The 7,500-nt window shown below is 58.5% G+C and overlaps 2 protein-coding genes across 2 annotated transcripts in view; one reads left to right on the top strand and one right to left on the bottom strand.

Annotated features, from left to right (window-relative positions):
* PTSG_02566 (ubiquitin specific peptidase 11) overlaps positions 1-6,643 on the bottom strand; it is an 11,601-nt gene extending 4,958 nt beyond the window's left edge. Inside the window, exons 1-8 of the mRNA XM_004996005.1 lie at positions 6,529-6,643; positions 6,163-6,295; positions 5,834-5,961; positions 5,472-5,577; positions 5,148-5,269; positions 4,823-4,970; positions 3,074-4,103; positions 231-2,640 (exon numbers count right to left, since the gene is read on the bottom strand). Of these exons, the coding sequence (XP_004996062.1) occupies positions 231-2,640; positions 3,074-4,103; positions 4,823-4,970; positions 5,148-5,269; positions 5,472-5,577; positions 5,834-5,961; positions 6,163-6,214 (3,996 nt within the window). The 5' untranslated portion in view covers positions 6,215-6,295; positions 6,529-6,643. The remainder of the gene's footprint in view (positions 1-230; positions 2,641-3,073; positions 4,104-4,822; positions 4,971-5,147; positions 5,270-5,471; positions 5,578-5,833; positions 5,962-6,162; positions 6,296-6,528) is intronic.
* A 63-nt stretch (positions 6,644-6,706) lies between these two features.
* Positions 6,707-7,500, top strand: part of PTSG_02565 (minichromosome maintenance protein 8) — a gene marked incomplete at its 3' end in the record, with an annotated part of 6,924 nt that continues 6,130 nt past the window's right edge. Inside the window, exon 1 of the mRNA XM_004996004.1 lies at positions 6,707-7,324. Coding sequence (XP_004996061.1) covers positions 6,757-7,324 — 568 coding nt within the window. The 5' untranslated portion in view covers positions 6,707-6,756. The remainder of the gene's footprint in view (positions 7,325-7,500) is intronic.

Below are 7,500 nucleotides of genomic sequence, written 5' to 3'. Positions count from 1 at the left end.
AGGAGGGAAGAGGGAGGGGGAACGCAAGGGGAACCGAAAGAACACCATGCAACGCGTGACGGCGGCAATGCACGCCTGCATTCATCGCAACGACTTAAACAACGACTTAAACAACCACAACAACAACAACAACAACGACTTAAACAACCACAACCACAACAACAACAACAACAACAACAACAACAACAACAACAACAACAACAACAACAACAACAACAACAACAACGTACAAAATGACCGGGAACAACGCGCTGTGGCGGAGGCAGAGGCGGCGCGGGCTGTTGTTGTTGTTGTTGTTGTTGTTGTTGTTGTTGTTGTTGTTGTTGTTGTTGTTGTTGTTGTTGTTTCAGTTGTTGTTGTTGCTGGCCTGGACTGTTTGTGCCAGTGCCACCATTTGTCGCTGCTGGCGTGTGCTGCCCTGCATTCACTGTCGCCACATCCCCATCACCGCCAACGCCATCACCGCCAACGCCATCACCGCCAACGCCATCACTGCCAACGCCATCACTGCCAACGCCATCACCGCCAACGCCATCACCGCCAACGCCATCACCGCCAACGCCACCGTTGCCGTTTCCTTGCTCGTTGTCATCGTCATCGTCATCGTCATCGCCATCATCACCATCGTCATCCACGCGTGGCACCTTCTCCACAGCTGTCGCCCCCAGCCCACCTTGCCCCCGCTGCTGCTGCTGCTGCTGTTGTTGTTCCTCCTCCTGTTGCTGCTGCTGCTGCTGCCTGACCGCAACCTGCGTTGCGCGTACGTCAATCTCGTATGCGGTGAGATACATGCCCATCGACGGTCGGTGCTTCTCGGACACGCTCAGCACGCGCTGTATGCGCGAGTTGGCTGCGTCCACAAACACAATCGCCATTGGGTGCAGGCCCGCCAACTTTCCCAGGGCTTCACGGATGGTTCGGTATGTTTCCTCCGTCTTGAGGGCAATGGAGTACAGGCGCGGCGCCTTGCCGCTCAGCCGGTGCAGCTTGATCTCCACCACAGACCGCCCCTCCGTCGGCAGCGGCAGGGAGAGGAACGAGTACGGGTCAAACGCCACGCTCGTTGTCTTGCACGTCTGGCAGCGCAGCCGCGACTTGAGCAAGCCCTGAAACATGTCCACGATGACGCTGCGATTGCGCAAGAGGTGCCCCTCCCACGCCTCGCGCGCAACAACGCGGTCTGGCCGTCCGTTGCTGTCCTTCCGCTCCACGTACGGCTTCTTCATCACGCGGTTCAGGTCCTCGTGCAGGCCGTCGAGCAGAAAGGACAAAAACTCCTGCGAGTCGTGCTGCTGATAGCCGGCAAAATGCGGCGCAAACTTCTGCACGGCGCTGCGAAGTTTCACGGGAGCGACACAGCCCTTGCCATTCCACAGGCGCGACACCAGGCGCCCGTACTCTGACGCAATCACGCCCTGGTGGCCGAGCGGGTTGGCCTTGTTCAGCTCAAGCACGTGTTGCCGCCGCAGGAAATATTCCGTGAGCGGGCGCGTGTGCACCAGACACTGCACAGCGGAGTTGAGGAAGCATGTGTTGCCCAGGTTGCTCAGACCGGCACGCCCATGCACAACCACCTCCTTCTCGCTGCTGCTGCTGCTGTCTGTATCGTCATCACCACGGCCACGTGATGGTGATGACGACGCTGGTGATGATGATGATGCTGCTGCTGCTTCCGTCCTGCCTTTCTTCCGCAACCGGCCACTACCACTTGTGCTGTCGCTGCTGCGGCCAGTTTGCGCGTCGTGGTGGTGGTGGTGGTGGTGGTGGTTGCGATTGCTGCTCGCTCGCCGCTGCCTGCGTGTTGTCGCTGACGACGGCGACGCCGTTGCCGCCGCCACGCTGGGAGCGCCGCCCTCTGTATCCATGGCCACGTCCACAAGCGTCTCTCCGCCGGCCGCGTGCTGGTTCGCCTTTGCCACGGCGAGGATCTCTGACGGCCAGCTCAGGTCCGTGTTGCGCAACTCAAGCAGGATCTCGTCGTTGTTGCCAAAGTGCAGGTCAAGCAGCGTCGCGTCGTCGTTGGTCAGCAGCGTGGGTTTGCGCGGGCTGCGGTAGTCCCACAGGCGCGCCTGGTCCGGCGTCACCCCGCGCACGCCGTTGGGCACCGTGCCCAGCATGTGGCACACGCTCTTCAGCAGGCGCTTGCACGTCGTCGTGCGAAACGCGTCAATGGCAAACCCAAACGCAATCTGCGGCGCCTTTGTCTCAGCGGGGTCGCTGCCGCCAAAGAAGCGAAGGATGCTCGCCTTGAGGCCCGGCCCCTGGTGCTGCATCACACGGAGCACGAGCGGGTAGATGTCTGGCTGCACGGTGCCATCCTGCATGCGACACACGGGCCGCTGCAGCGTTGGTCCGCCGCCGTGCCAGTGCGAGAGCGCCGTCCACACGGGCTCGGAGACGAGCACATAGTCGACACCCTGGGTGAGGTGCGGGCGTAGGCGCGTGGAGGCGCCACGACGGAGGTTGCCGGGCACACACAGGGCGTCGTTGTTGATTTCCTTGCAGGGAGGGAGGTCGAGGCGCGGCGAGTGCAGGTGCTGCAGGTCACGGGAGATGCCCACGCGCGCGCGCCACGCATGGAACCACGACGCGTTCACCAGATAGCACGTGGCGCCGGCAATGGCGGGGAAGCCAAGCAGTCTGGGAGGGGAGGGGAATGTGTGTGCGTGTGAGTGATAGTGTGTGATAGCGTCATAGTGTGTGTTGGTGTGCGCGTATGCGCGTTTGTGACAGTGTGAGTGAGTGAGTAAGTTGTGTGAGTGTAGGTGTGGGCGTATGCGCGTTTGTGATAGTGTGTGTGAGTGGGTAAGTTGTGTGAGTGTGCGTGTGGGCGTATGCGCGTTTGTGATAGTGTGTGTGAGTGGGTAAGTTGTGTGAGTGTGCGTGTGGGCGTATGCGCGTTTGTGATAGTGTGAGTGAGCGCGCGTGTGTGTGTGTGAGTGTGCGTGATACAAACTAGAACCAAGCAACGGGCAATATACACAAAACCGAGGCAGCAAACGAACGACCAAACAGATGAACAACCACTCACTCAACCCACCAGCAGCACCAGCAGCACCACTCTCTTGCCCACCTGTCGCGCTGCAGCCGCCTGTGGATGAGCCTGCCCTCGAGTTCCGGTGACTGCGGCGTGGCGAGGAAGACCAGATGCAGAAGCTCTTCAAGGGCAGCGCGCATGGCGCGCGCACACTCCGCAACAGGCCACCACGCCACAAACTCCCGCGCCGTGAACCCGACCAGGGGACCCCCGCTCGCATGCTCCGAGAGAATTTGCTCGGCCTTTGCTGTGAACGTGTGCAACTCGTCATCCGTCATGCCATCACCACCACCATCACTACCACGGGTGGTTGTGCGCCGTGGGCGGCTGCTTGTGCTCTTTCGTATCGCAGTCGCGCTGGCCCTGCGGCTGTTGCCCGTGGTCTCGCCACCACGCTTGTTTCCGTCAGCATCACCACCTGTGTTGTCATCCTCAAACACATCTTCCTCCTCCACATCATCACCACCACCTTCGCTGACCACCGCCAATGATGACGACGACTCTGAAGTGGACGCTGCCGGTGTTGGTGTTGGTGTTGGTGTTGGTGTTGCACCCTCCTCGCCGTCCAGCGTCTGCACAGATGCAAGCCTGCTCGCGCGTGCGCTCTCAAACGCCAGCTGCGCCACATCCGTCAGCAGCGTGACGGCTGGCTTCTGTGGTGCCGTCGCTGTTGCGTGCAGGGCGTGTGCATCGCGTAGCAACACCGCCAGCGCACCCGCACCCATGTGATCCTGTTGCTCCTCCCCCTCTTCTTCACCACCACCACCACCACCTTCATCATCATCGTTGAGCGTGTCCGTGCTTGTGCTACCGCTGCTGCTGCTGGTGGTGGCGGTGGTCATGGTTTCGTCACGGTCACTGTAGCTGAAACGTGTGCTGGCGGTGGTGGTGGTGGTGCTGGCGCTGTGTGGTGTTGCAGCTGACATTGGCGTTGTTGCTGCTGTTGACGACAGTCGTGGTGATCGTGGTGTTGCACCATCACCGTCTTCATCGTCACTGCTGGTGGTGGTGCGCCGTGCCGTGCTGCTGCGCACCTTCACCCGCGGGCGGTACATCGCCCACATGACTGCACGGGCAGCGTGTATTGTGTGTTGTGTGTATTGTGTGTATTGTGTGTGTGTGTGTATGGTGTGTGTGTATGGTGTGTGTGTATGGTGTGTGTGTGTGTGTGTGTGTGTGTGTGTGTGTGTGTGTCGCCTGCCACCAAGGGTGCTGACCCGACGGCTCGAAACCATTCTCTGACTTATACCGCGAATTCCTCCCTGAGTTTGCTTATTATACGGTGGGGTTCAAGTGGCCGATTATATGAGTCACATTGCGCGGCCGATTCCACCAACTGCCCGGGGCCAGTCAGGCAGCTAGTCTTCAGTCACTGTCTCCCAGCGCTGTAGTGCAGCCGTCATGTCCCAGGCTCTCGGACGGCATCGATCAACTGACTCCGATCCGGTAGAGACGATCAGGAGTAATCTCGCCCGGTCCTTCCATAAGCAATCGGCGCGCGATTGCCCGGCGAGGTGGCTGCGTTAACGGGATCACTCGCATTAGCTATAAGCGCATGCCATCTCCAATTCTGCTAGGCGGCATTCTGTATATCTAGAACTGACTTGCCTTTATGTCCGACCACGACCAGGTATATGGAACATCTGCATGAGTGAGTGAGTGAGTGAGTGTGTGTGTGTGTGTGTGTGTGTGTGTGTGTGTGTGTGTGTGGAGCCAAGGGGACAGTGGATCTGAGAAAACACACTCCCCCACAAAAGTCGTGCAGCAGTGCAGCGTGTTGCGTACATGTCGAGATGGTGGTGAGTGTCTCGTGGTAGGTTGGGATGTGCGGATGCGGCTGCTGCTCTGTGCGAAAGATCCAAGCGATGAGCGAACAGCAGTCCGGGTACAACTTCGCAATCGCCAGAAACTCCGAAAAGGGCAGCTCGGGCGACTGGCGTGAAGTGTGGGGCGTGAGGTGTGCGGTGAGCGTGAGTGGTGGCAGACATTGTCACGACCAGAAACATAGACAGACACACAGACACACAGACAGACAGACAGACAGACAGATACACACACACAACACACGCACACACGCACACAACACACACACACACACACACACGCACACCTTGGTGGCAAAGTAGTCGCGAAAGGGGCGGGGCAGCTCTGGATCGCTGGTGAGCGCAGTGCGCCGGAACGACGCGGCCGTGAGCACACCCACGTCCATTGTGTCGTACACCTGGAAGATGACTGGTATGGTGGAACGTAGTGGAGGTAATGTGGGGCGAAGAAGGTGAGTTGAAGGCGTGGTGGTGGCGGCGGCACACGCGCGCGGGTGTTGATTGATGGGTGCGATCACGGCGCACATGCGCATGTGCACATGTCACCAGCGCGTGCAAACATGGTGTCATGTGATATCACGCGAGGAAAGGGCGATGATGGCAGCACTTACAGCGGGCGCGCAGGTCGATGTGTGTGGTCAAGAGCACGGCCAGGCCGCACAGGGCGTCCTTGAAGGCGATGCCGCGGTTGGTGCCGCCGAGCGCTTTGAAGAACCGCTGTTACGTCACGCAAGGCCAACGTTGTAAGCACACACGCGTGAGCAAGTGAAAAAGCACAGACACACGCACACGCAGGCAGGCAGGCAGGTAGGCAGGCAGGTGAATGAGCGCATGCGACACACACACACACACACACACACACACACACACACACACACACACACACACACACACACACACACACACGCACACAAGTACAGACACACACAAGTACAGACACACAGACACACACATTCACTCACGGAGTCTTTACCTCTTGAAAGACGCGTGGCATGTACGGGAAGAGGAGTCGGATGGCCGAGTTGGCGTCGAGGGTTTGGGAGGTGCTGCCACGCAGCTGTGTCCAGGCATCACGAATGTGTTGCTCTTGCTCCGGCCCAACTGCAACAGGACAGGCGTGCATGGACATGAGCGCACAAGAAAGGAGTGCGCAGGGAATCGCACAACAAACACACGCACACAGGTAGAGACGCAGGCACATACAGGCACACAGAGGCAAGCAGATGAGCACAAACAATTGCACATGCACATGCACAGACATACACAAACAAACGCAATCACGCAAACAACCACAGGACGTACGCAGTTCCTTTGCTTGCTCGACGGTGACGAGCCGAGAGCTCTTTCCACCCATGGTGGTGTTGGTGTTGGGTCTACAGGCTTGTTCTTAACTGCTGTAACGCGTTGAGCACGGAATCTGAAGCAGGGCAGATGGCTGTGACAGGTGAGTTGGATCTGTTTGGCGCGTCGGCACCTTCTGTCGGAAGATGATTTCCTTTGTCCACACGCACGAAGAATACATTCGTTGTGGTTGTTGATTTTTGGTGTGATGTGATTTGATGTCGACCCCCCTCAAACACCACCACTCAGCTCAAATGGGGACAACAAACAAACAAACACTCAACCAAGAGATAGATGGAAGGAAGCGCAGAGCAAGCGGACACACACCGCGAGAGAGTCGATGCAGCCCTGGCGGATTCGTGGAGGAGTGCCGGTCTCGCTGTCTCTCTCTGTGTCTGTCTTTGTGCTTGCTTTGCTTTGCTGGCTGTGCGCCGTGAATGCGTTGTGAATCATCAACAAGCAAAGAAAAGGCGGAACGGTTGTCATCAAGTTGTGCTTTTATGGTGTCGTGGACAGCTGCGGCGCGAAACTGTTGAAACGTGTTTGTGGTCGGATATGGCGCGGGGTTGGCGGGGACGAGGTGGAAGAGGAAGCGGATGGGGCAGAGGTGGCGGGAGAGGGAGAGGGAGAGGGAGAGGGGGAGGGAGAGGGAGAGGAAGAGGGAGAGGGAGAGGGAGGGGGAGAGGAGGTGGCAGCCAAGGTGATGACGGTGGTGGTGGTGGTGGTGGTGGCTTGTTTCAAGGGTTTGAGGCGGGCATGGCGCCGCCGGAAGTCGACGATGACTACAGCGTGCCAGCGACACCGCTCGGCATCCCAACAACCCAGGACTACTCCAACAGCTTTGATGGACGCGGAGGACACCTTCCAGGCACGGCAGGGGCCGGGAGTGGAACGGGGCCAATGCCATCAGCCTCACTGCCGCCGCGTCGGCGCGTTCATGATCCTCAGTGCATCGGCTGGTACCTGTATTTCCCGCACGAAGAGTTCTCGCCAGACTTCCCTTACCTGCGGCGCATCAAGGCTCTCAAGGAGTTTTTCATGAGCCGCAAGGAGCTGTTTGAAGGAGATATCGAGTCGGGCTGCGTCAACATCAACTACCAGGACATGGCCAGCTACTTTGAAGGTGTGTGTGTGTATGCGTGCGTGGTTATTTGTTGTGGTTGTGGTGGTTGGTTTGTATTCGTGTTTGGATTGGGTTATTTTGTGTGTGTGTGTGTGTGTGTGTGTGTGTGTGTGTGTGTGTGTGTGTGTGTGTGTGTGTGTGTGTGTGTGTGTGTGTGTGTGTGTGTGTGTGTGTGT

Source organism: Salpingoeca rosetta (genome assembly GCF_000188695.1).
Source record: "Salpingoeca rosetta unplaced genomic scaffold supercont1.6, whole genome shotgun sequence".
Taxonomy (NCBI): Eukaryota; class Choanoflagellata; order Craspedida; family Salpingoecidae; genus Salpingoeca; species Salpingoeca rosetta.
Note: the sequence above shows the minus strand (reverse complement) of the source record. Positions and strands in the feature narration are given on the sequence as shown.